General features: G+C 39.3%; 5 protein-coding genes across 14 annotated transcripts in view; 4 read left to right on the top strand and 1 right to left on the bottom strand.

The window, feature by feature from the left end:
• Positions 1–1,388: 1,388 nt before the first annotated feature.
• LOC104814547 lies at positions 1,389–6,186 on the top strand. Of its 9 annotated transcripts, none has more exons than XM_010542648.2 (7): positions 1,389–1,568; positions 2,056–2,120; positions 2,705–2,851; positions 3,229–3,308; positions 3,460–5,019; positions 5,107–5,269; positions 5,350–6,186. In XM_010542648.2, the coding sequence occupies exons 3-7, from the start codon at positions 2,713–2,715 to the stop codon at positions 5,997–5,999; spliced, it is 2,592 nt and encodes an 863-aa protein (XP_010540950.1). In that variant the 5' UTR covers positions 1,389–1,568; positions 2,056–2,120; positions 2,705–2,712; the 3' UTR covers positions 6,000–6,186. The 9 variants fall into 9 exon arrangements, with proteins under 9 accessions (XP_010540950.1, XP_010540949.1, XP_010540953.1 ...); XM_010542647.2 differs by having other exon boundaries at positions 1,389–1,562; XM_010542651.2 differs by lacking the exon at positions 2,056–2,120 and having other exon boundaries at positions 1,389–1,562; positions 3,460–4,830; positions 4,918–5,019.
• Positions 6,107–8,275, bottom strand: LOC104814546 (tetraspanin-18). Its single transcript, XM_019202637.1, has 6 exons — positions 7,665–8,275; positions 7,194–7,293; positions 7,002–7,082; positions 6,838–6,942; positions 6,480–6,674; positions 6,107–6,408 (listed from the first exon to the last, which is right to left on the bottom strand). Exons 1-6 carry the CDS (start codon positions 7,910–7,912, stop codon positions 6,220–6,222), a joined length of 918 nt encoding a protein of 305 aa, XP_019058182.1. The 5' UTR covers positions 7,913–8,275; the 3' UTR covers positions 6,107–6,219.
• Positions 8,276–8,454: 179 nt separating this feature from the next.
• Positions 8,455–12,559, top strand: LOC104814544 (protein NLRC3). 2 transcript variants are annotated; one of them, XM_010542641.2, is made up of 16 exons: positions 8,455–8,766; positions 8,871–8,976; positions 9,241–9,309; positions 9,415–9,531; positions 9,605–9,678; positions 9,781–9,883; positions 10,082–10,124; positions 10,241–10,303; positions 10,384–10,610; positions 10,716–10,836; positions 10,914–11,008; positions 11,091–11,204; positions 11,294–11,458; positions 11,547–11,693; positions 11,815–11,960; positions 12,043–12,131. In XM_010542641.2, the coding sequence occupies exons 1-16, from the start codon at positions 8,703–8,705 to the stop codon at positions 12,069–12,071; spliced, it is 1,683 nt and encodes a 560-aa protein (XP_010540943.1). In that variant the 5' UTR covers positions 8,455–8,702; the 3' UTR covers positions 12,072–12,131. The 2 variants fall into 2 exon arrangements, with proteins under 2 accessions (XP_010540943.1, XP_010540942.1); XM_010542640.1 differs by having other exon boundaries at positions 8,458–8,766; positions 12,068–12,559.
• A 1,602-nt stretch (positions 12,560–14,161) lies between these two features.
• On the top strand, positions 14,162–22,120 carry LOC104814548 (CLIP-associated protein). Its single transcript, XM_010542653.1, is given in 22 exon segments — positions 14,162–14,644; positions 14,747–14,902; positions 14,999–15,061; positions 15,413–15,481; positions 15,718–15,883; positions 15,977–16,138; positions 16,330–16,427; positions 16,784–16,858; positions 16,939–17,007; positions 17,098–17,183; positions 17,255–17,372; positions 17,611–17,709; positions 17,783–18,143; positions 18,246–20,035; positions 20,123–20,221; positions 20,639–20,743; positions 20,868–20,942; positions 21,033–21,101; positions 21,207–21,275; positions 21,501–21,602; positions 21,715–21,757; positions 21,760–22,120. Coding segments are annotated over 22 exon segments (4,269 nt in total). The 5' UTR covers positions 14,162–14,311; the 3' UTR covers positions 21,822–22,120.
• A 2,743-nt stretch (positions 22,121–24,863) lies between these two features.
• LOC104814712 (transcription factor PIF1) overlaps positions 24,864–25,979 on the top strand; it is a 3,733-nt gene continuing 2,617 nt past the window's right edge. Inside the window, exons 1-2 of the mRNA XM_019202590.1 lie at positions 24,864–25,373; positions 25,465–25,964. Coding sequence (XP_019058135.1) covers positions 25,276–25,373; positions 25,465–25,964 — 598 coding nt within the window. The 5' untranslated portion in view covers positions 24,864–25,275. The remainder of the gene's footprint in view (positions 25,374–25,464; positions 25,965–25,979) is intronic.

Below are 25,979 nucleotides of genomic sequence, written 5' to 3' on the forward strand. Positions count from 1 at the left end.
ATTCGGTTTTACTGGGCCTGCCCGTGACTCTAAACTTATTATTATTTTTAAAAAAAAGTACAAAAGGGTGTATAATTTTAATCATAGAATAATCATTATGCAAATCTCCGGGAAAAGACATCTTCATTTCATCAATCTTATCAAAGTTTTTTCCGCCCACATAATTTCATAATCCCCATAATTCAATGTCAAAATAGTTATTCAATATTGTACTATCCATTTTATGAGCATCAAAAAGTTCCCAAAAAAGCTCTATGAGATCATGATTCATACCATATTTACACTTTATCTTTTTTATTTTTAAAATTTCGGGTTGGTATCCACAAGGATTGTTAAACTAGTTTACTGCGATCAAGTTAGATAATTTAAGATATATCAAAGACGTATATATATATATATATATATAGTTTAATTTCTCAAAATGCAAGAATCGGTTGTATTATCATCATTACCAAATAAAATGCAGAGGAAGTCTTCATCTTATTTAGGTCATAGCAATGTGGTTGTTGAAAATGTGTTGTTAGATAAACATAAACATTATTGTTGGGTTGAAAATGGAGAAGTCATATAAGTGAAAGTCTTCTTCAACCCACAGCATGGGATAACAGTTTTGCTTTGGCTTTTTCCATTTTTGACAAAAGTAAAGAAAAAACATTATGATAATATTTTTTTTATAACCGGAAATCTTGGACCAAAATCCAGACCAATCTTTATGTTCTAAGAAATCTCAAATACCTTTTATGCATGTATGTTTTGGATCGCTGAGTTCTATTCAACTATAATTATATGTGAATTTAATAAATATAGTCGAGGAGGCTAATTCATTTAACGGAAACATATTTCTGTAAAACGAATAATTAAGCAACCGAGATATTGAATTTGGTCATGGAGATTGATTGGGGTTTGTCGACCCACTTTACGTGATGAACTAATCTAAGATTTATTATACGCTAATCATACACGATTAGCAAATATTATTTATTATTATTATTAGTGGATGATGGTTCCGTACGTTTGGTGGTGTGATTTCAACACTCTAACCTCAACAAGTTAGGGCAGAATGGTGAAAGTGTTGGTATAAGCTCATTATAAAATCATGGTTAACGTTGATAGAAATACTTAAAAAACACAGAAATAAATTTACCAATATGATAAACATGCCATTATAATCTATAATTACCATGCATTTTCTTTAATACTGTTGTTTTTTTAAATAATCCATGAACCCTGATTACCCATCCAGAAGGTTTCCAATTTTTTTATTTTTAGTTCTGATTTCTTTTTTTTCAATTTTTTTAAATATATTTTTCAAATCAAAACATTTTATAACAGTAAATAAACAAATAGTCATTTAAATAAAACAAGGAGTACGTAACGGACTGGCTGCCCCCATTCTCTTCTCGCTCTCTCTCCCCATAAGTTTGTCTGTACGCGAGATTCCTAATTTAACTATAATTTATTCAAACAACTTTCGCGTCCGTCGCCAAATCGGCCCTAGTCGGAGCTTCTCCTGGCCTGCGAAATCTCCGGCGACATCTCCGCCGACGGAGCTCACAATGTTGGTACAGGTCCTCTCTCTCTACGCTTAAAGCAAAAAAATGGCGTTGTTTTCCTCTGTTTCTCGCTCTGATCTCACTTTCACATGCTTTTTTCTTTTTGCCTGTGGCGAGTTCTTTTGCTTTTCCGTGTTATTAGTTGAAATAGATTCTGATTTTACTCTCTCTCTGTAGATTTGCTTTTTTTTTTGGTAACTTTGTTCTTCGTGACCTGCAGTGGATATTCCAGCTTTTCTGCTTTTCTTCTTCGATTTTTGATTGGGTTAAGCTAATTCGGTCGGTCCGACTTACTGTTTCGTTTGTCGATTTGCTCTGTTTAGTCAATGTACTATCAATCTACAGCACTTTTTAATCACTGTTCTAATGCTTCACTTGTTAGCGGTTGATTTTGATTACACGCATGTACACACACACACTTGCGTACGAGTACACATGTACTGTCTTTGATGGGGTTTGTTTGCATGTACAAGAGTTTCATCAGGGAATCTGATTAATGCAGATCCGGTGAGGGCTTAGCATTTATAGTCGGAGATCTTTTCTTGTAACTCATTGGCTCCGAAGAGGGTGAGTTACAGCCGAGTCGTCTCTTTTACTAGGAGTTTGTTCAGAGCTTGATAAGTTTCTGTCTCCGATTGTGATAGCTCATGAGAAATTAGGAATTGGGTTCTTTGGGTTTCTTTCCTTTTTTCAGACAGTATGAACCGTCGCTGTGATTACAGCATCTTATTCTCCTTTTTCCTGACCAAACCCTTGTCTTGTGTTGTTTGGCTTTTTCTCCTTTGCTACTATATATTGTCTGTTCTTCCGTCATCTTCCTCCTCCACTTATCCCACTCTCTGCATCTTTTTTGGTTTGAAATTTGCATTTCAGTAGCCTCTCTGTGTTGCTCTCTTTCCAAATTGTTTCACTTTTGAAGCTTCAAAGACCGAAAGTTTTTTCTTTGGGAACCTCTAGTTATCAGTTCTGTCATTCGTTGATGCTAGAGCTTAGTTTAACCGATTCTGTACCTCTAGGAAGTTGTTTCCCCGTATTGGTGTGATTTCCACTTCTCTTCTCTCATCCATGGATCAACATTCTTTCATTTTCGTGCCATTTCAATTCCCAAGATGATAACTTACACGGAAATTTGGTGGAATGTGTAACTGCAGAGATCCAAATGAATGGACTGAACAGCAGAGAGATTCAAAAGATGGAAAACCCGGTTCCTGGATGCCTGGGAAGGATGGTAAACCTCTTCGATCTGGGAACAGCTGGTAGTGGAAACAAGTTGCTTACTGATAAACCACATCGTTACGGTAATCTTCTTTGTCACGCAAAAACATTTTGCGAAAATGTTAACTTTTGCCTTGAACAAGTGACCAGTTTAGTTGTGTTGCTCATATGTGAAGTATTAGTCATAGACCGACTTCCTCTTACCCTCTGATTAGTTGTTCATAAGGTCGTCTACTTTAACATCTGTGTTTTTCGTCAAGCGGAGATTCTTCGCATCTTCCAATTTTGTCACTTCTACCACCTTGGAGTTCATATTATTATCAAAGATGTATTTTCCTTTTATAATTTCTGACACTCCATAAGATGTGCATCAAGTTTTATGTCCTATTATCTTTAGACTCTGAGTATCGAGATTTTATATTCACCAGTGTGTTAATGACACGAGGTAGTTTGTTGGCAGCATCCTCTCTGTCAAGGAGTCAATCCGATGTGGCCCAAATGCCGAGTCCACCCTCTGGAGACCATACAGAAGATGAACTGGTAAAGTTTGATTAATAATTAGAAATCTGCTGGAAAACACCAGTGAGAATATTTATTTAAACTCAGACTTCTTGTCCTTATTTATGCACTTGAAGTTTTATATTACAGTCCCTGAATCTTATGTCTTCTTGTGCTTTCGATGTTTGTGTAGATTATGTCCAATTTGAGGAGAAGTGCTTCAAATGGTACACCAATGAAGAAACTCATTGCTCAAGAAATGTCGAAAGAAGAACATAAACAGAGCCCCACCAATGTGGTCGCCAAGTTAATGGGTCTTGATACTTTTCCGCAGCTGCAGCTCGATAATACTATTTCACAGAGTAGCAAATCCAGTAGCTATTCGCGCTATTCACCGAGTAATTCAGGAAGTTCATTGGAAAGCAGCAGAGAACTCAAAGATGTATGCGAAATGTGGCAGTTGCCTCAGAATGCAAACCGTTCGAGGGATGATGAGATCATGACAGAGAAACAGAGAGATATTGTCCGTAAAAAATTCATGGAAGGAAAACGATTGGTAACGGATGAGAAGCTTCACCAGTCCAAGGAGTTCCAAGATGCCGTGGAAGTTTTGAGTTCCAACAAGGATCTGTTTGTCAAATTTCTCCAGGAATCGAATTCGTTCTTTTCTCAGCATCTATCTGATTTTCAGCCTCTTCCTCCACATCCTGAGACGAAACGTATCACAGTATTGAGACCTTCGAAGGCTATTGATACTGAAAAGTCTGTGGTACAAGACCAGAGGAACAAACAGATCAAGAAATCCGTTCATGGAACTGGATGGGACAACTGTTACCCGGGTCGCTCGTCATCTTTTCTCAACCAACCGGCCAAAGAATACGGTGCACAGCCAACCCGAATAGTTGTCCTGAAGCCTAGTCCAGGGAAAGATTTAGATATAAAAGCTCTGGCTTCATCTCCATCTTCACACTGTTTTGATGAACCTGGTGGAGATGCAGAGTCAAAAGTAGCGGCAAGGGAAATAACGCAGAAAATGCGTGAAAATCTGATGGGTCACCAGAGGAGCGAGACTCTGTTTTCTTCCATCTTGTCCAATGGCTATATTGGTGACAACAGTTCTTTCGAGAAGTCTGATAGTGAAGAATATCCAATGGGAAATCTCGAGAATTTCGAGATCATGTCGCCAGTCTCTAGGCATTCATGGGACAGTCTGAACAGGATCGGTGGCAGTCCCTTCTCTTCCTCATCTTTGAGCCGAGCCTCCTTCTCTCCAGAGTCGTCGGTATGCAGAGAGGCGAAGAAGCGGCTTTCTGAAAGATGGGCATTGATGGCACTTAATGGGAGCACTCAGCAGCAGAAATACATCCCGAGAACCTCAAGCACTTTAGGCGAAATGCTTTCACTTTCAGATACCAAAGGTCCAACCGAAGAGAATAACGAGGCGAGAGCCTCAACATCATGCATAAGCAGTAATTTGAGTCCAGAGGCAAGCTCAAACGGTCCTCTGAAAACCTTTGCGAGATCAAAGTCGACTCCTGGTGTTAAGGCAGAGGCTGCCATGGAGGTAAGCTTGAAATCATCATGGAAAGTCTCAAACTTTTTCTTCTCCAGGAATAAGAAAGCAAGCAATCAAAAAACCGATGTTTCTCAGTCCAGAAATGAGACTTCTCCTATCATGCCTCTCCCCGGGAGAACTTGTGAAAACTGCCCGTCCCACGATGCATTAGGACGACGAAACCTATTTCCTAGCGAGGTATTTTCATGATTTCACGTTATTGTTTTGTATGCAGGATGAACCCTAGGTACTCACTCTCGTGTTTTAATCAGAAGCTATATATAGTTTTGTATGCAGGATGAACCGAGTTCATCAAAGCTGCCAATGGCTGGGAATGCAGGTGAAAATCTGGACCAGCCAAGTCCAATCTCGGTTCTACAGCCGTCGTTTGAAGAGGAAAGCATCGGGATTCCAGAATCTTATTTACTATCCATGCTGAGGTCCCAAGGTTTGTTCTCCATTCCAGCATCCGACCATAGTTTTACAAGACATCTTTCTCTTACACTTGGGAACCACTGTTTCTGACAGGACTGGAGATGTCTCTGAAACCCAATCTGATCGACAAATCACCTCCGATTGGATCGATCGCTCGGACACTCTTGTGGGACGGTGACTTATCCACAGACAAAAATAGACCCGAAACAGTGATCCAGGAAGACGATGAAGACTGGTACTTCTTCGTAGAAACGCTTTTGACCGATGCAGGTCTCGGCAGAAGCGTCTCCTCTGACCCGTTTCTGGTCCGGTGGCACTCACCCGAGAGCCCCTTAGACCCTTCACTGAGAGATAAATACACCGACCAAGACAACAATAAGGATCCGATCCATGAGTCGAAAAGAAGGCAGAAGCGTTCAAACCGAAAGCTGATATTCGACCGTGTCAATGCCATCATAGCAGAAACAACAACAGCAACAACGATGACATGTGCACGGACCAACCTGACGCTGGACATGGTGGACCTTGCTTGGAGCCAGTTGAAAGGGTGGCTCTGTGGTTCAGAGGGCGAGACTGTGGAACCGAACAGCGTAGCTGCAGAGAGAGTAGTGAGGGACGACGTAGTCGGGAGGACATGGCTCGACGGCCTGAGACTCGAAATGGACGACTTGGGGCTCGAAATCGAAGGGAAGTTGCTGAAAGAGCTCGTAGAGGAGACAGTCATCGATCTTATTACGCGGTGAGAGAGGCAACCCAATACACCAGATTTCACACACACACATATACAGACATATGTATGTGTGTGTGAAGCTATGTAATGAACTAATGGGAAGAGAGGCAGATGTGAAGATGATGTCAAATGTAACATTGAGGAGAGGTTTAATATTTAAATTACTCAGCAGTGACAATAAATACGTCCTTTCCTCTGCTTTACGATACAGATACAGATACAGATACTAACAATTAACATTGGCAAACAGAGATATTAAAGGACAGAGACTCTCTTCCCAGTGGAAGCTTTCTATGCACACTTGAGAGAGAGAGAGAGAGAGCAAATTCACCATCATGGATGGACGGCTCTGATCCATTTTCGTTTAATTGGCATTTTGTGTTGATTGATGAACTCTGATTCAGACCATTGCTCAGTCCATACTGTCATGGACCTTGATGGGCATGGTAACAAGGCAAAAAATGAAATAAATAAAAACGGTTTTTTCGTTTACCTTTTCTCGCATACGAGAGCTCCAGTTGTCAATCTTGCTTGGACGAGCCGAAGCTTGGTTTGGCTGCGATGAGCCGAGAAGAGGGTCCCGAGCTCTACTCCTCGGGTTCTCATAGTCTTCCTCTTCATCTTCGAGCTCAGATCTTCGGGTTGAAACCATTGCTCTAAGGACCATCGCCAGTATCAATGACCGAAGCTGCCAACAATACTCAAACTGTATGAATATACCAAACTCAAATCATTGTAACCTCATCTTTCGTCACCCTTTTCCCACACAGTTCAAGTTTTTTGGGGATAAGTCGGAATGATGTAAAATAAAATTCCGATATATGCAATGTCAGAACAGAAGACCAACTTACCTGAACCACCACCACAGCAATCCCAACCCATTTGCACATATCGATCTTTTCCGCTATGAAAGCTCGAAGGCCGTCGAGTTCTTCAGTTGGATCATATGGAAGATCCTTCATAGTCAAAGGCTGTCATAACAGGAAACCAGCTTCAGACATAAGAAAGGTCTCGCCTTTTCCCAATGACGATCGATAGCTATGAATCCAACAAGGGCGGCTTCTAGTAGAACGAGCACAGTTTTTAGGATAGAGCACTTAAAACCAATCAAGGAATACATCCAAAACTATCCCGACATTTCTCACACGGTTGAACCCAAAATCTGTAGAGCCAGAAAAAAGCAAACTATGTTTTTGTAGAAGGATACAAAGCACAAGCAACAGCCATTGATAGCTTCAGCTGCTATGAGACCAATGAAAGTGACGATGCAGACCAAAATGCCAACCCCCATAAACAAGTAGATGACCCTCCACAATCAAGAACGGTGGAAACAAGTCAAAAGAACCAAACAGCAACCAACAGAAGTGTAACCAGACAAGGAGAATCTAGCAACAGGTTTCAAGTCTCCTGTAAACTGAAGTCAGTTCAGTGAACAGTGAACACAGTTCTGATTGTAAGAATTAGAGAAAAACTACGATAGACCCAAAAGGCCAAACTTTCAAGTCTCTTGTAAGTCAAACTCTGTTCAGAATCCAACTGATAATAATAGTCTAATCCTAAATTTCACCTTAAAGCATTTAAAGCTTCTAGTTTTTTTTTTGTTTATTCATTGATAAGGGATCAAAATCAGATTTGAAAAGAACTGGAGACCTCTAAATTTGGGAAATTTTTTTAGTACCATGGAGAAGGAAAGTCCAGCGAAAGGAGATTGAACCCGGGACCCTCACCCGCCACGAGATCATGATCAAAGAACGAGGACGAGGATTCCGACGAAGAAGCCGTCGGAGGATCCACAGGGACACCACGGTTCCATTGATCGAGCATCCATATCGAGTAGATTATGATCGATACGCCGAAGAACGCTTGCATGAAATTGAGGATTTTGAGAACGGCGGCGAACGAGACATGGCAGCAGTTCCGCCGCATTTCTCGCTCAAATTCTCGATTTCGATCTCTGAGAGAAAACTCCCACTGATCCTATGGTCTGAAGACCAGTGAGGAAAGAAAAGCAGAATACGGCAAAAGCTGTCTTCACGAAGCACTGCTCGAAGTTGGTCTTGTAAAGGTGTCGCCTTTGTGTTTTCCTCTGTTGGCGCACACGATCTACATTTTCCGCGTGGAGAAAGCAAAATATTTGCTACGTACAGAAACAATCCGAAGATGTGATTGGTTGGTTTTGGTATGTGAGAAGTGGCGATAGTGAATCTTCGGATATGGTATGGCGCACAAAAAATTTATTTATTTTTGTCAGTCCCGAGGAAAAAATTTAAAATTGGGCTTCTTCATATAAATATAAGGTGAAAAAATTGTTTTTGTTTTTGTAAAACCGCATTAAAATAAGTTACGAATGTTTGGTAAATTAGGGGTGTTAAATGCTATTGAAAAAGAATAGGGGTTCTTTTGACAATTATGAAACGTTAAATGCTGAAAAGATAATTTAAATTCTTCTGTTCATGAAATGGCGTCGCTGAAAAACAGTCTGAATGAAGAGACAGAACAGAACATAGCAGACGCCTCCCAGGAATTCTGGTTCTTAACTTCTTACATAGAAAATTCTCATAGGAGCAAGCACCCGAGATTTTTCCGTCTGAAGGTTGCTGTTGTGATGAGTTTCGTGTTGTTATGTTCGATTCTACTGGGGTTCTAACTTGAGATTCCGGAGATCGAATTCCTCCGTGAAATTTGTAACTGCGTGTCTCATTTGGAGGTTTCGGGAATGGAGAAAGCTCCATCTCTGGTGTTTCTCTGCATCCAATCAATCAAAACTCAGCTCCTCAGAGGTAATTCATAACAAAATCAAAGTTACATCCAGAGAACCTCCGATTTTTAATAGCGGAAATTGGTTCGAAATGTGTTGATATTAGCTGGGTTCTGTCTTTGTTAGGCTGTGATAATCCAATACCCGATGTCTACGAGCTTCCGCCGCATTTATTTGGAGATTTGATTGCTCAATTACCAGCATTAGCCCTGCAGAATCTGCAGACCGACATGTCGGTACCAAAAACGTGATTTTCATTTCAGACAGTTTCTGTTCTGTTCCGAATTTGGGTTCTGTTTAGTCAGTGGTTCTCTTAAGTTTGAGGAATTCCTGGTTCTAGAAGCAGAAGTCCCATGGAAAGTGTTCTAACTGTTCTCTTTTCCCTCGCGTTTTAGGGTTTTAGATACGGTGGATATTAAAAGCTCGTAATGTGTTTGGCATTTGCTGCGGCAATTTCTTGACCATATCTGATTGCATTTCTTAAAAATTCGAATAGGCCATTCAAGAGCTGGGATGACTATGAACTCACTGATGATTGCTTGAAGAGTGGTAGAAAACGTGGAAGGTCAAATGAAGTCTAATCTTTTTCAATTTCGTTTCTTTTCCCTTTCGGTAATTGAGCTGAAACAGAACAAATGTATTTGGGAAGTAAAGCCATGTTCCTTTGCAGAAACGAGAAATTCCATAGAGCTTGGAAGAAGTTGTTTAAGCTACGCTGGCCCGAGCTCGTTGATAGTGCGAAATCTGGTGACTGGCAGCAAATCTACTGGGAGAGACATCTACAAAAGTATGCCCATCTAATGGAAGTAGCTCTAATACATCAATTTTAGTTTTTATTCTAAGTTTTTCATTACTCACAGTTGCCTCGATGAAGCGGCTGAAGCAGCTCTCCGCCCGTTGTTCAGTGGTCGTATAGGTTGTATAAACATATCAGGTACCATTCGATGACGCATAATCTATGAAAAGTTTAGAAAGAACTAATCTTTTTCAACTATTGTATTCAATATAGCCGTATTTGCCGACATTGTTGTTGCAGATAATATACTCAGGTACATTTGTCATGAAGACCATGCAAATTTCCGAAATTGTGATTGCACTGAACTATCCTTTCATTTCATGAAATTCGGATCTTACGCAAGGTAAAGCTAATACATCTGATCTGTGTAACTTATAACAACAATGAGTAACTCTCTCTAGGAGCTGCTTGCAACATTTGTTTATCCGCTTATATTCATAGTTACATATGGTCTTTATATACTTGTATCTTTTGAAGGTTCTGTCTCTATCCCTTTTTATTTTTGGGCTACGCTAATTCCTTGTGTTCTTACCTCATGCAGATGTCTAAGACTTCTGAATGTGTTTTGTAATACAGAAACTTGTGTAAGTGTGGCTTCAATAAGGTGTTTCTCATGCTTAAAGCTGTCTCATTTTCTCTCGAGCAGTATCCATTTTTTATTTTTTCACTGTGATATGATGGTTGTGTTGTTTGATTGTAGGAACTGATGAGGGCCTGTAAACTGCAAAGTTTGGTTATCCGGTGGATCAGATCCGAGGAGCATGTAATGCATTTTTACTCCCTCTTCTCCTATGTTTGGTAATTTGGATTTCCATATGCCGATGATCTGCAATATTATGACAGGTTGAGCCCTTGTGCAAGCTCTTGACCCAGAATCTTGAAACATTAAATTCGCTAGAACTTATTCACTGTAAGCTTTCTCCAAGTGTGATGAATGCAATCTGCACATCTCTTCTTGAAAAGGATATGCACACAAATGGAATGCAACATTTTTCCATCAAGACATCGAGCCTTGAAATGGATCCTGTCTCATTTCCTTCTGCTTTTATTTCGTTTCTGAAATCCGGAAGGTACATCGTAGTTCAATTTGGTTATCAGACATTTCCTTTTTGTTGAACTTCATAGTTTGTTTAACGTAATTTTCTTTTCTTCTTTGTTCTGTTTTTTTTCTTCAGGTCCTTGCTTTCTTTAAAATTCTGTGATAGCCTCCTTGACGGGCATTTTGCAAGAACGGTTTTCTCTGTCCTCCTTGATTCCTCCTCAAACCTTTCTTCCCTCGACCTCTCGGAAAACAATGTGAGTACCCATGATTCTTCTTCTTGTTCATAGTGATCTGTTTCGCATTTTGCATAACGTACGGGGTGACAAGGCAGATTTCAGGATGGCTTTCAACTTTCAACTGGAGATCTGCTGCTGATTCTCTGTTAGCCGAGAGGTCTTTACGATCACTACATGTGCTCAGCTTGAGGTATTTTGTTGTAAAAAGAGGGAATTTCTTACAGTTTTTATTCCTGGAAATCCCGTTAAATGTCTACTTATCTGTTCCATAGGGGAAATGATCTGAACAAATCAGATGCCGAGAATCTTGCCCATGCTCTCGTCCACATGCCTAACTTGGAAACTCTTGATCTAAGCGATAATCCCATCGAAGATGATGGAATCAGGTCAGTTCATCTCTTTTGAGATTGAAACCATGGAGAAATCTGCTGCTTGGCATTAGATTTCCTTACATGCGTACCTTGAACTGTAACAGAAGCTTAATATCTTATTTCACGAATCATCCGGAGTACCCTTTAGCCAATTTGAACCTGGAGAATTGTGAGCTATCATGTGACGGAGTAATTGATCTTCTTGACTCACTCTCGTTGTTGGAGAAACCGTTGAAGTCCCTCTCCATTGCTGATAATGCTCTCGGCAGGTTAGTCTTGCTAATTCAATGAAAACAAGCTTCAAACAAATCGACGGTTAACATGAAAGTTTTTAAATTTCGTCATTTTGATCTCCAGTGGAGTTGCAGATGCTATAGGAGATTTCCTCGCAAGTCCCATACAGTCTCTCAATATTTCAGGTATGGGGCTTGGATCTATCGGGTTTCTTGAGCTACAGAGAAAGATTGTGAAAGAGTTGATGATGCTTCTCAACATCAATATAAGGTGAAAATATACTAAACTCGGTTTCTTTCCTCTGCTTCATATAGCTTCCGATCACTTCCTATGCCATTCTTTTTCATTTCTTTAGCCGGTTTTTTACGTTTCTAATCTGGGTTTCTTTCAGCAAAAACCGAGGAGGGCTCGAGGCTGCAAGATTTCTGTCAAAGCTCATACCTTTGGCTCCGAAACTCTTGTCAGCCGACACGTCTTACAATCTCATGCCCTCTGAATCACTGTCTTTGCTATGCACTTCCCTGAAATCCACAAAAGGTACAAAACATGATTTTTATTCCAAAGTTTTTCGCTTTTTCTCTCGAATATATATATATATGTATGTATGTTTTCATGGAAGTTTTTGTGCAAACCGTTTGTGTTAGGTGATCTTGAAAGCATTGACATGACTGGGAACAGCTGTAGCTATAGAACTGATAATGATCATCCTCTGTTTCATGAGTTCCAACGCAATGGGAAACCTATCTTCGTTTTGCCCAAGTCCCCTGCTTCCAACGTTCCGTACGATGATGACCCTTAGGCCATGGCGTTTCCATGGCTCTTTACAGGTGAATTCCATCGGTATGTTTGGTATACACATTGGTACGTTTCATACGGTTAAACCGGCTGGTACGGTCGACTCGGTTAAAAATTGACCGGTCCAGATCCAGGTCAATGGATGGTCAAACAAAAAGATCCGTATGAGCTGTAACTCTGATTTACTTTTGGTTTTCTAGTGTCGTGTTTAATTTTTTTTTAATAGAAAAGTAATTAGCTTTTCTTCGAAATCTGTGAAATTGCAGGATATTATAATTTTTTTATTTAGCATGGCAAAACTGAAAAGGGTAATCACTAATCGCATCATGCCATGTTTCTAATGATTTCTAGTTCAATGTTACCGGACGTTTTGACAAGATTTTCCAAATTGCTGTAAATGATTAAATTTTTAATCTCTTATTTAAATTTTTTTTATGCATTCTATAACCACTGAAAAAAAATCTAGAATGCCAAGTAATTATCCTGTTTTTTTTGTTTAGTTGTCGTATTATTATAATAATCATAATTATTGTGTACGAGACCATGTTCAGTTGGTTGGGATGAGCGAGAAGAGTTGGTGGCATGGCTTCGTCATGAAGCTTGGCTCTTTCACTTTCTAAGGAATAATACCCAAACAACCCTTTCATTAACCGACATCCTATTGTATTACATTTTTTTAATGGAATAATGCTAGTATTATTTTGTTTTCGGGGTGACCATTTCGGTTAATAACCGAAAAACCAAACCGAATAAGATATAACCGTAAGCAAACTGAACTCTATATAAAAACCGAACGGTTATATTTTTTTTAAACTCGAAAAAATCGAAATTGAACCGATTAAAAAGTAACTGAAAAAACCGATAATTTCTTTGAAAAATGAGTTTTTTACAACAAAAAACCGAATCGAACCAAATCAAATTAAAATTCATATAAAAACCGAATGATTATAGGTTTTTCATAACCGAAATAACCGAATTCGAATCCGAACCGAAACCCGAAATACTCATCCTTAATAATATCCATCTACTGTGTTTTAGTCATAGCCGTTGCATACTATATATATATACATATATATATATATATATATATTTGTGATTTGTAAGAGTAAATGGTTATGTAATTTAACTAAATAAATAAATAAGGCAAGTTATATATATGTAGTGCGGTTGGTACGACACACGAAGGATTTGAAAGGTGGTTGTGTCCTGCAGATGTTTTTATGCCAATGTTAGTTATCTGTGATGGGGAGATGTGACATGTTAATTGAATCTTAAGCAACTCCGCTTTTTCATCTCTCTCCCTTACCACTATATAAATTCAATGATTCATTCATTCACATACATACATACATACATACATACATACATACATACATACATAACCAAGAACTTGGAGGTTATATTGGTTCATGCACAAAATTAGAAGAAAGATAGACCTGATCAAAATGATATAATCAGTATTAAAGAATCAATTATTTGAGTCATCTAAATAAGAAATAAAACAAATTTGAAGAGCATTCACATTTAATTAAAATTTTAATAATATATATATATATATATATATATATATATCGGGAAATTTTTAAAAAAGAAAGAAAGAAAGGTGCTAAATGGGAGGTTAATTTTTGCCGTTATTGGGGGGAGTGGGCCCAATGGTTTGAACCGCCCGACCAATATCACTACGCGTCTGGACCCGGTTCCCGACCAATGGTTAGGTTACTCGGACCATTTTCTAAGATGGAGCGTTCAGTGGCAGTCTCTGTAATTAATGCCTACAGCTGAGGGCATAATCATTCCCTACGATCCAACTACACGCTTTCTTTTATCATCTTGATTTTTAGTCTATTGTTGCCTTTACTCATCTCTCTAGTAAATTAGGCGGCACTTCTCCGCTAAATCCCTTGTTTTCCTCTCTCTAACACATTTCATTACATAACACACTCTTTGAATCCTGAATCCTGAGTCCGAATCTTCGGTCTCCTTGCCGGATCGATCGGTTGGTGTTCCGGTAATAGGGGAAATCTGAACGGGAACTGCGCAGATCTGACCGTTGAAGCCCCAGATCGGAGCAGTGGAAACCGTCGGCCGTGGCGATGGAGGAGGCGCTTGAACTGGCGCGTGCGAAGGACACGAAAGAGCGCATGGCGGCTGTGGAGCGGTTACACCAACTTCTGGAAGCTTCAAGAAGGAGCCTAAGCCCGGCGGAGGTGACATCACTCGTCGATTGTTGCTTGGATCTCCTCAAGGACAGTAATTTCAGGGTCTCCCAGGGAGCGCTTCAAGCGCTTGCCTCCGCCGCCGTTCTCGCCGGAGAACATCTCAAGCTTCATTTGAATGCCCTTGTGCCCGCCGTCGTCGAGCGGCTCGGCGACGCTAAACAGCCCGTTAGGGATGCCGCGAGGCGCTTGCTGCTTACTCTAATGGAGGTAAGTTCTTCTGAATTAAAGGAATTCGAATCATGTTTCGGCATGAGCATTTGCGTTTCTTATAGACCACTGACGGAGGAGTGATTGAGATGAACGTTTTAGGTTTCTTCTCCCACGATTATAGTAGAAAGAGCGGGTTCGTATGCTTGGATGCATAAGAGTTGGAGAGTTCGGGAAGAGTTTGCGCGTACTGTCACATCGGCTATTGGGCTTTTTGCATCTACGGAGCTTCCGCTTCAGCGGGCTATACTTCCTCCGGTATCTCTATCAGTTGTTTTCGTCGAGAACAAATGATGTTTTGTTATATTGATTGATCTGAGGCAGGTGGGATTGAACTTTGTTTTTTTTAATCAGGTTCTCCAAATGTTAAATGACCCAAATCATGCTGTTAGGGAAGCTGCAATTTTGTGCATTGAGGTGAGTTCGCTGTAGCTTGGCATTTCTGCATTGGGTTTACCCTGTTCTCTAATTAATCGAATGGTTTCCTTAATTGGGTTGGCATCTGATTCATTATTTAGATGTTCAAATATTCTGTAAACCCCATATGTTAGTTAATCTTGTATCCTATCTGTTAAGCAAAACTCTAACACCTAGTTGTGTACGCTGACTTCCCGTCGTCTTTAGTCAGTCTATGTTGAAGCCAATGAAGTTCCATTAGTGTTTCCATGGGGTTCTGGTTATTTTTGTCTTTGTAGACTCAGTGGTGTATACGGCTATAAGCACTCTTTTCTTATTTGCTGTTCATCTTGCTATTCCATTCTTTTCCAGGAGATGTATACGCAGGGTGGGTCTCAGTTCCGAGAAGAACTTCAGCGCCACCATCTTCCATCATCTATGGTGAGTTTCGGTTCAAAACTGATCCATGCACAGTCAGACAATGTTTATTGCAATCCTTTTTCTTTAAATGTCCATCTCCATCTTAATTCAGTATGCTTAATTTAAGAAAAGGACAAAATTGACAAGCTATGTAATTTGTAGCTAATAATGATGTTATAGTTCCCTGTAAAAATTTAAAAAGAAGATTTGAAGTCTTGGACCACCTATATCTCTTTCTCTGGTTTTGCAATTACCAGGTGAAAGATATTAATGCTAGACTGGAGAGGATAGAACCGCAACAGCATACTTCAGATGGGCTTAGTGTTAATCATGCTGTTAGTGAGGTTAAGGCACCAAGTATCAATCACAAGAAAAGCAGTCCCAGGGCGAAGACTTCTATGAGGGAGAACTCATTATTTGGGGGTTATGTTCTTTCTCTCTCTCTAGGATATAAGTCTTCTGCGCTGTTGTACTATTGCCATATCGGCTGAATGGCTTTACCTCTTTGCACTTCAGGAGAACCGGATATCACGGAGAAACCCATTGAGCCAATCAAAGTGTACTCAGAGAAGGAACTGATCAGGGAATTTGAGAAAATTGCTTTGATTCTTGTCCCGGATAAAGATTGGTCAGTTCGTATAGCAGCTATGCAGAGGATTGAAGGCCTTGTTGCAGGAGGTAGTTCAACTATATCCTACTCTATCCCTGTTCTTAATTTTTGTCAACTTTGCAGCAATGTGTATCTGTATCCAGGTCTCTTGAAGCAACATGTTTGGAGCTTATCGTGCCTATAAAACACGTATTTTTCTTGTGTGCTAAATCTCTTTTATTAATCATCGCTTTTATCTTATGGAAACCTTTTTCTTAAGGTGCGGCCGACTACCCTTGCTTTCGAGCTCTCTTGAAGCAACTTGTTGGTCCTTTGAGCACACAATTGTCTGACCGAAGATCTACCATTGTTAAGCAGGTTAGTTATAAATTATCAACGTTAGGTTTTTCTATGATACTATTTTCTAGGATTTAGAATCTGCTATGGGATTTTCTCCATCCCCAATAAAGGAGAGAGAATCTTGTTAGGTAAAATTAACTAGAAACATTTTCATCTGGTACTCTCTTAAAGGAAAATTAATCTCAGTAAACTATTATTAACGGATAGTTAAACTATATGGTGCATGATGCTAGTGGATACAGTTTCAGTCTGGAAGAGCAGTAAATAGATGAATGCATCAGTATCTGCTCTAGTATCGACAAGCTTGCGCCTGCCTCTGTCTTTATTCCTTAAAACTGTTTCTGATGCTAAGCTGCTGTTGGGTCCTTTCTTAGGCTTGCCATCTCCTATGTTTCTTATCGAAAGAGCTCCTGGGAGACTTTGAATCATGTGCTGAGATGTTCATTCCGGTACGTTTAACATCGTGTCATTTATTGTTATAGCTTATAATGCATATATGTTCGTGTTAATTTTATGATATGGTAATCAGGTGCTTTTCAAGCTAGTTGTGATCACTGTGCTTGTAATTGCAGAATCTGCTGATAGCTGCATAAAAACGGTATTAAATTTTTGTTCTTTCAGTTTCTAAGACAGCTGTCTTTTCTTTTCCCAAGTGTTGGGCTTATACGAATACTTTTATATCATTCAGATGCTGCGCAACTGCAAAGTTGCCCGTGTACTTCCTCGTGTAGCTGATTCTGCAAAGAATGACCGTAACGCAATTCTTCGAGCAAGGTATGTGAGAGTCTTCTTGTTAACCATAAGATTTTCTGATGCTTTTTGAAGCTGATCACTTTCCGTCATAGGTGTTGTGAATATGCGCTGTTAATACTCGAGCATTGGCCTGATACTCCAGAAATTCAGCGGTCAGCTGATTTATATGAAGATCTAATTAGATGCTGTGTTGCAGATGCTATGAGTGAGGTAGTTATATCAAATAATTCCAATCTGGGTCCTCTTTGTGCTTTTTCATGATATCATAATCCATGTGTATGGGAAGAGAATCATTTAAGTTTTGATGTAAACCAGTTTTTAATGAGATCCATGTTTGTAGCAGCAGTACAAAATGATTAGTCTTTTCTTTCAATAATAGAAGTTTATTCTATGGCAATCTCTTTCATTCTTCTACATATTGCGGAGATTTTAACATGTAGAATGGCAGGTACGGGCAACTGCCCGAATGTGCTACAGACTGTTTGCAAAAACTTGGCCTGAGCGTTCTCGTCGCTTATTTTCCTCCTTTGATCCTGTTATCCAAAGGGTACGTGTACTGAACTCTCCTGTTATTGGCCTTGAAAAAGTTGATAAACCAACTCATTCCTATGTTTCCTCAGCTGATTAATGAAGAAGAAGGTGGAATTCATAGGAGACATGCCTCGCCATCTGTCCGTGAAAGAAGCTCCCATCGTTCATTTACTCAGGCATCCGCTCCACTTAACCTGCCTGGTTATGGAACTTCAGCCATAGTGGCCATGGATAGAAGTTCAAGTTTATCCACTTCCACTGGAGGATCCCTATCTTCAGGGCTTCTCTTGTCTCAATCAAAGGGTTTCGGTAAAGGTTCTGAACGTAGCTTGGAAAATGTGTTGCAATCAAGTAAGCAGAAGGTCAGCGCAATTGAAAGTATGCTCAGAGGTCTAGATATATCTGATAGACGTAATCCTGCAGCTCATCATTCCAGCAGTTTGGATCTAGGTACTGTGCTTCTTTCCTTGTGAAGTATGCTTTGGTTCTTGAAATCCTCACAGATGAATGTCAATGAACGGCTAAATTGTCTTTTAATCTACCCTAGTGCAGGAGTTGACCCTCCATCATCTCGTGATCCTCCATTTCCTGCTAATGTCCCAGCTTCCAATAGTCTCACGAGTTCCACAACTGGTGAATCAACTTCTTCTAGTATCAACAAAGGCAGTAGTCGCAATGGTGGTCTGGTTTTGTCAGATATCATTACCCAAATTCAAGCTTCAAAGGATTCGGGAAGACTATCTTGCCGTGGCAATCTGTTGTCTGCGTCCCACCCTAATTTCACATCCTTGACAGATAAAAGGATCTCAGAGAGACAAGAGAGAGGTTATTTTGAGGACAACCATGAAAGGGAGGCTAGACGGTTTATGGGTGGTCATTTTGATAGTCAACACATGGATGCCCCCTACAGAGATTTGAACTTCAGGGATTCAAATGCTAGTTATGTTCCTAATTTCCAGAGGCCACTTTTGAGGAAGAATGTAGGAGCAAGAGTTTCAGCCGGCAGAAGGAGGAGCTTCGATGACAGCCAACTGCAACTCGGGGACATGTCCACTTATGTCGATGGTCCAGCATCTCTCAATGAAGCCCTTAATGAAGGACTTTGTCCGAGTTCTGATTGGTCTGCCAGAGTTGCAGCTTTTAATTTTCTCCAATCTCTGCTGCAGCAAGGACCAAAAGGTGTTCAAGAAGTGATCCAGAGTTTTGAGAAGGTAATGAAACTTTTTGTACGTCACTTGGACGATCCTCACCACAAGGTCGCACAGGCAGCTCTGTCGACACTTGCAGATCTTATACCATCTTGCCGAAAGCCTTTTGAGAGCTACATGGAAAGGATCCTACCCCGTGTGTTTTCACGGTTAATTGATCCTAAAGAACTAGTTAGACAACCTTGCTCTACAACACTGGAGATTGTCAGCAAAACCTACAGTGTGGATTCTCTTTTGCCTGCATTGCTTCGTTCACTAGATGAGCAGAGATCACCAAAGGCTAAATTAGCTGTCATTGAATTTGCAATCAACTCCTTCAACAGGTACTCTGGTAATCCTGAAGTTTCTGGTAATAGTGGAATCTTAAATCTGTGGCTGGCAAAATTGACACCACTAACTCGCGACAAAAATACTAAGTTAAAGGAAGCTGCGATTACCTGCATCATATCTGTATATAATCATTATGATTCATCTGGGTTGTTGAATTACATTCTTAGTCTATCAGTTGAGGAGCAAAACTCTTTGAGAAGGGCACTCAAACAATATACTCCTCGCATTGAGGTAGACCTAATAAACTATCTGCAGAACAAAAAGGAAAAACAGAGAATGAAATCTTCGTATGACCCATCTGATGTTATCGGGACATCTTCCGAAGAAGGACATGTAGGTGCTTCCAAAAAGAGTATCTTCCTTGGTCGGTATTCTGGGGGTTCGCTCGATAGTGATAGTGGCAGGAAATGGAGCCCTTCTCGAGAGCCAACAATGATCTCTGGTGGTATTGGTCAAAGTATTTCCAATGGAGCTCAGGAAAAGCTGTACCAGAACATTGGGATTACTTCTGGTAGTGATGTATCAAAGCCCAAGGATACAAATTACACAGTTGCTTCAGCTGGTCAGAATATTCTATCAAGAGCCATGCACAATGAAAGTTCGGATGATGTCGGAAACTTTGATAGTATGTCTCCATCACATTGGGAGAAAAATGGTCTGAATTTGACTAATAGTGATCCCTTGGAAGAAAGACATGAAAACGAGGTCTCCCACAAATTCGACTTGAGTCACTTCAAGCTTGCGAGTATTAAGGTTAACCCAACACCAGAATCTGGTCCTAGCATTCCACAGATTCTTCATATGGTAATTCATTGTCTTTGCTTATTTTAAATGCAATGATCCTTGACCTATCAGAGAAAAGTTGTTTCTGATGGTTATTCTTTTTAACAGATCAATGGCAGTGATGAAAGCCCTTCTACGAGTAAGAAAACTGGACTCCATCAATTAATTGGAGCCTCTGTAGCTAATGAGGAATCAGTTTGGTCAAAGGTATGGCTAATAATCCCAGGATCAACCAGTTGGTTCTGATGTAGCAACTGGATCCTTACCATTCATAACTTACACAAGACATTTATCCTTTTCACTGAAAGACCGGCAAGACTGAAAGCAATGCATGTGCAAAAAAATAAGTAGGCGATACGTGATGCACATGAGTCTAAAAGAGGGAGAAAATGGGAAAAAAATATGTTGGAAAATTATCAAATTGATCAGATGGATTTCATTACAACTGTTAAGCTTTGAATATGCTACAGCAAGCTGATATAAACTTCCTGTTACTTCTACTTGACTGGCTAGATCTGTCAGAGTTTCTTTCTCTCTTCTCTATCTTTTGTATCATAATGGTTCTTCTTCACTGCATACTTGTTTTTCGTTCGTAATTTCTGTCTCCCATTTTCACTTCCTCAGTACTTCAATCAAATTTTGACGGTTGTTCTTGAAGTGCTCGACGATGAGGATTCTTCAATTTGTGAGCTTGCTCTTTCGCTGATCACCGAGATGCTCAAGAATCAGGTCCATGACCTTACTCAACTTGATGAATCAATAATCTTAAATGTGTTTCATGGATTATAGTTTTCTGTTTTTAGAATTTACTAGCTGCATTTTCATACTATGATACTTTTCCTGATAATTTCAGAAAGATGCCATGGAAGATTCTGTTGAGATTGTGATTGAGAAGCTGCTTCATATCTCAAAGGACGCAGTTCCAAAAGTAATAGGCACAACCATGCTAAAAACACTATTGGGTATCATCCCGTTCATAATCTTGATAATCTCACGGTGTCACCATATATGTCTTCAGGTTTCTAATGAGGCTGAGCAATGCTTGACCACAGTGTTGTCACAATATGATCCTTTCAGATCCTTAAGTGTATGCACTAATTACTTCTTTTCCTGATTTTTTTTTTTTTTTTTTTTTTTTTTCACCTTCTTGTTTGACTAAATGTGTTGATGATATCTTGACAACTTGCTTCAGGTTATTACCCCGTTATTGGTAACTGAAGATGAGAAAACCCTTGTCACTTGCATCAACTGTTTAACAAAGGTACTTTGTCATACATCTGATGTACATATATTCTTGAATAGTTGTACAACATATAAGATTGCCTTCGTCATATGGTTCAGATATTTTATTTTGTTGGGAAACTGGAGTATATAACCATGTCCATGTACTGTAGTGCATTGTATGATAATCATGTGCATAAATAGACAGCTTTAACTGCTTATTATTTACACTTCCATCCTCGCGTAATCTACTCTACCTATACAGCTGGTGGGGAGATTGTCACAAGAGGAATTAATTGCGGAGTTGCCATCGTTTTTGCCTGCGATTTTTGAAGCATTTGGGAACCAAAGTGCAGATGTCCGAAAGGTAAACAGTAGTAGTAATAATAATGCCGAAAAGGGTATTCCTCTCTCTGAAACTAACATCATTTTTTTTTTTAATTTAATTTTTGTGTGTGAATGTTTGTTGGGGGGTGCAGACGGTGGTGTTCTGTCTGGTAGAGATATATATAATGATGGGGAAAGAACTCAGCTTCGACTCGTCACTATCTACGCCAATCGCATCTCTCAAGCTCGAACTACATGATGGTGATGATGATGATGATGGTGATGGTGGTGATGGTGATCTCTCCACCACCTTCTACGGTTTTGTCTCTCTTCCCGTGTTTGGTCTCTCTATCTCTCTCTCTCTCTCATTGTTTTGTTCAATTTTTCTTTTGTATATTTGTGTGTGTGTGTTGTGTGTTGTGTGTTTGCCTTTGTTTATGTTTTTTTCCCCATTTTTTGTTTGTTGTAATATCATCAGCTGGGTTTGTTCGCAGTGGTTGTCACATTGAAGTGTCGGATGCTTTATTGTCTTTTGGGAAAAAAAATGGTTTTTTCTTTTTCGGCTGCACATCAATTTAACAAATCTAATGGAAAAATCCCATTACGATGCACCAAACATGTATGCACACTCATGCATGCATTATGTGACTATATCTACGTATCAATATATTTTGAAAATATGTATATTATATGTGTATACACATTTTGTGTTTGTTATGAGATTTTAAAGTTTACTATTTTTATTTACTAAAATATGAGATTTTTTAATTTTCGTAATTTTTTTATTTTAGTAAAATGTAATAGGGTTAAAAATGAAACACCGAATGAAACTTGAGAGAGAGAAACGGGGGACGTGGGCGAAAGCTATCCCCACGCTCACGAATTGCAGGATATTAATTAGGCTAATGAAAAAACAAGCTGATTTCATGAACTATATTGAGGCGGTGGCATACACGCGTGATACGGGCGCGTGTATTTTCGTCGGCCCGTTTAATCCCAAGAAAACCATGAAAGGCCCATTTAATAAAGAGTTTCAACCCAATATATATATATATATATATAATATACATATGTGTTGAATTTCCGAGCCCTCATATGGAGATATGGACCAAAAAATAAAATATATCTTAAAATGTCGTATTTATTCTTGCAAAAAAGAAGTTAGTTTTTCATTTTATTTTGAATTATTGCCAATGATAATGGTTGGTTCGCTTATAATTGGTAGAATCTATCAAGTTCAGATAGTTTATTTTAGTTGAAAATAAAATAAATATTTTCGAAATTAATAAAGTATAAAATAATTAGAGATACCCTTTTTTGTTGTCGACATAACACGACGCGACACCAGACAGTTTGTCTAACAATAGGATAAGATTTTTAATCATCGATGCTAAATTATTTGTCTGCAAAAATTATTTAAAAAACTTCATAATAATTTCTTTTGTACGTTGGCATAAACAATTACTCGTATGTATCACTATCAATTATCTATATCATTCGTATATATAAGATAGATTACTAATTACCTAATTTATCATCACACATAACACATCTAACTAATAATTTTAGTGAGTACATTTTTTATAAAATAAAAATTAAACTCTTTAATCCGACTACATCTTTAGAAGATCGAAAAAATCCATGTAAATATCTCTTTCCAAATGAGAATTCAAACCCATATTAAAAAAAAAACCCTTTTTTTATCGGTTTGAACCACCTATTATCGGACGGTGAATATAATCTTCACAAAAATGAAAGTTCAAAATTCATATTTTCTCTCCACTGCTTAAAAAATTAATAAAATATATGATTTATTAACCAAACATCTTTCACCTAAAAAACCAAATAACTTTTGGATTATTTTATTTTATCTTAAGAAAAGATAGTATCAGATCTGCGAATAATTCGACGTAAACACTAAAAAAGAAAGCACCTTTCCCCATGATTATATATGTATATGTATATGTATGCTTATTTAAAAATATTAAATTAAGCAAAGTTATCAATCGCCGACAAAATTCGTAACGTATTAGAGGTGGTGATATATGGATAAAAATAAAATAATCTTAAGATTACGTGCAATCCATTAAAGTATTAGTAAGGGTTTAACATGGAAGCATTATTTTAAGCAAATCATTAATTAAGGTTTTGGAAATTATTGTTTATCACACACCATCGCTTCCTTAAACCCGGCATAATATTTATTTATTTCTCTTATATGAATGTGATACATATATAGTATTATAGACAGATTTTCCAAATGCAGCTCTTGCTATATGATTTTTTTTGGTGAAAACCTTGATTTGGAATATTTACAAATAAATTATGAAAAACAACACAAAAAATTCATAATTTATTGTAACGGCGCCAAATATGTAACAATTTCATTGAACCTTAGGTTGCAATTATTATATTCTTAAAAATGATTTACTAAAACTGTGTTTTCTATTATAATTAAAAGATCACACACACACATTTATATATTTATATAAATGTTGGGTTGAATGAAAAATCATAGAGGTGGTGGTGTCCCACAGGAGCAAGTTGGGTCTCAAAAGGTTGTCCCCACCAAGACAGCATGAATGTGAGTCCACACATCTCAAATCTTATCAATCTGTTTCTCTCCAGTTTTACTCTTATAGAAACACATTCGTTTATTAGTGTGTTTCCACTTAAAATGGCGATCTTAAATCACATGATTAACCTTGCGTGCGTGTAAGACTTCCTTCAAAAGGCTATGCAAGTTTGACCATATGCGCGAGTGGTCACCGGCTGGAGTAGGTGTGGTCACCGGCTGGAGTAGGTGGGTGCAAAGCATTCAGAGGTTGGCGGTTCGATTTTTGGTTGGAGAGAGATTTTCATGTGGACGGTCTCGTTCCTCTAGAAGATGTAGTTGGGGCAAAGACCCAGTGAACTTCTGGATTATAAAATAAAAAATAAAAAAGAAGTTTGACCATATACCCTTCATGGATTTCCAATCAAAATCCATCACACGCATATATATTTATCCAGTAAGGTAAGAGTTTTTTGATTCACCGGAAGAATTACATTAGCTGACAGTAAAATCATCTGAAATTTGCATGAAAATATATACCACACAAAAGGGAAGAGGGATAATTGTGACGAAGAAAGAAAGAAACTGATGCTACTTGAAAGAAATCTATGAACGTGTACGGCGGACGACAAAAAGAGTGACAATCGCGAGGCCAAAGAACAGTTAGTTTCTGATGCATATGCGTATATATGTGTGTGTATATATATATATATCAGTATATATGTATAGATGTATGTAGTAAAAACAGCGACATCAGTTTCTGCATAAGAAACTCGGATAGCAGTGGAGATGAGTTTTTGGGGAATAATAAATGAAGAGAGACAAAGGAGCTGTTAATGCCATTACTCTCTCTCTCTCTCTCTCTCCACATTGACATCGAGGGAGAGCTTATCCTCCTTCTTACCCGCAGCTCAAACTCCCAACCCATAAACCCAATCTGCGAAAAGGGAAATCCTTTTTTTTTTTTCCCAGAATTCGCTCAGCTCCTGCAGATATTCTTGGTTTGCGTGGTTTTCTTGGAGGTTTCCTGCGTGGGAAAGAAAACGAGGGAGAGAGAGAGTTTCCCAGATTTTTGTTCTTTTTTGTTTGTAGGATATGTAGTCACGCATTTCGATATTCGGTGTTCTTGGCTCCCTACCTGAGAAAATATCCTCCTGAGATGAATCATTTCGTCCCTGACTTTGAAACCCGCGATGGTTATTCCATCCCTGTTTCTTCTTCTCCTTCCTCCTTGAATCTTCCCAAAAAATCAGCCATGTAAATTCTTTCTTCATCAATCCGATGATTTTTCCCTCGAATTTCGCCTTCTTTCCTCTGATTTTGGTTGCGTTTTTTTGCTTTGGTTTAGGGCTGAAGAAGATATCATGGAGCTGCTTTGGCACAATGGCCAAGTAGTTGTCCAGAACCAGACGCAGCAGAGGCCCAACGTTCATAAACTCTCTCATCCGCCGGAGATCGCCGGAGGACTAGCAGATCCTCCGCCGCCTTCGCCACCCGATCAGAATCTCTTCATCCAGGAAGACGAGATGGCTTCATGGCTTCACTATCCTCTCCACCAAGACGATTTCTGCTCCGATCTCCTCTTCTCCGGCGCCGCCTCGGCGTCTCAGCCGCAGAGCGTCTCTCGCGCGTCATCGAGCGTTCTCCACACGTCTCCGCCTCCGCCGCCGGAGAGACCGACGAGTAAGGTCTCCGCGCCGAGGCCGCCGGTTCCGCCTGAGAGAAGGACCGAGAACGAACACAGGACTATACGGAACTTTGCGAACTTCTCCAGATTCAAAAGGAACAGTACCACCGGCCGTAGTGTCGAATCTGGACAACCGTCGTCATCGTCGGCGGCAGGGGCGGGCCCCCGGACGGGGG

This window comes from Tarenaya hassleriana, unplaced genomic scaffold (genome assembly GCF_000463585.1).
Source record: "Tarenaya hassleriana unplaced genomic scaffold, ASM46358v1 Cleome21, whole genome shotgun sequence".
Classification (NCBI taxonomy): domain Eukaryota; kingdom Viridiplantae; phylum Streptophyta; class Magnoliopsida; order Brassicales; family Cleomaceae; genus Tarenaya; species Tarenaya hassleriana.

Excerpts from the sequence above, each read along its gene's own strand:
- LOC104814547 (XM_010542648.2), top strand. The coding sequence starts at position 2,713 with ATGAATGGACTGAACAGCAGAGAGATTCAAAAGATGGAAAACCCGGTT. Across the intron at positions 5,020-5,106 it reads GAAACCTATTTCCTAGCGAG|TTTTGTATGCAGGATGAACC; the intron begins GTATTTTCATGA and ends AGCTATATATAG. Across the intron at positions 5,270-5,349 it reads ATCCATGCTGAGGTCCCAAG|GACTGGAGATGTCTCTGAAA; the intron begins GTTTGTTCTCCA and ends TGTTTCTGACAG.
- LOC104814546 (XM_019202637.1), bottom strand. The coding sequence starts at position 7,912 with ATGCGGCGGAACTGCTGCCATGTCTCGTTCGCCGCCGTTCTCAAAATC. Across the intron at positions 7,083-7,193 it reads ATGGCTGTTGCTTGTGCTTT|TGCTCTATCCTAAAAACTGT; the intron begins GTATCCTTCTAC and ends ATTGGTTTTAAG. Across the intron at positions 6,675-6,837 it reads TTGCTGTGGTGGTGGTTCAG|CTTCGGTCATTGATACTGGC; the intron begins GTAAGTTGGTCT and ends TATTGTTGGCAG.
- LOC104814544 (XM_010542640.1), top strand. The coding sequence starts at position 8,703 with ATGGAGAAAGCTCCATCTCTGGTGTTTCTCTGCATCCAATCAATCAAA. Across the intron at positions 9,532-9,604 it reads TGGGAGAGACATCTACAAAA|TTGCCTCGATGAAGCGGCTG; the intron begins GTATGCCCATCT and ends CATTACTCACAG. Across the intron at positions 11,205-11,293 it reads ATCGAAGATGATGGAATCAG|AAGCTTAATATCTTATTTCA; the intron begins GTCAGTTCATCT and ends GAACTGTAACAG.